This window comes from Penaeus monodon, chromosome 29 (genome assembly GCF_015228065.2).
Source record: "Penaeus monodon isolate SGIC_2016 chromosome 29, NSTDA_Pmon_1, whole genome shotgun sequence".
Lineage (NCBI taxonomy): Eukaryota > Metazoa > Arthropoda > Malacostraca > Decapoda > Penaeidae > Penaeus > Penaeus monodon.
The window spans coordinates 14,958,501-14,958,755 of NC_051414.1; the positions used below are offsets into that span (position 1 = coordinate 14,958,501).

The following is a 255-nucleotide window of genomic DNA, read 5'->3' on the forward strand; positions in this document are numbered from 1 at the left end:
TACATATGAGCATGGTACCTAATACAGGAAAATAAAATGGTGTGGAGTTGTGAGCGTACCATCGAATTTTGCGTTTTTCTTGGCGAGGAGGTTGGCCATCGGGTTCAGAAGGTTTTTGAGGCTCGTGTCGAACTCCTGGCGGCTCTCGATGCTCAGCTTCCGCTCCATGACTTCGGTGCAGCATGTGCTCGCCCCGCGACACATCTTCAGGTGGTCTCCTGCAACGGGCAACCTTTGTCAGTATTTAAAATGGGC

At 51.0% G+C, this 255-nt stretch overlaps 1 protein-coding gene across 1 annotated transcript in view; it reads right to left on the reverse strand.

Moving 5' to 3' along the window:
• LOC119591991 (glypican-4-like) overlaps positions 1–218 on the reverse strand; it is a gene marked incomplete at its 5' end in the record, with an annotated part of 6,665 nt that extends 6,447 nt beyond the window's left edge. Inside the window, 1 exon segment of the mRNA XM_037940755.1 lies at positions 60–218. Coding sequence (XP_037796683.1) covers positions 60–218 — 159 coding nt within the window.
• Positions 219–255: the final 37 nt, after the last annotated feature.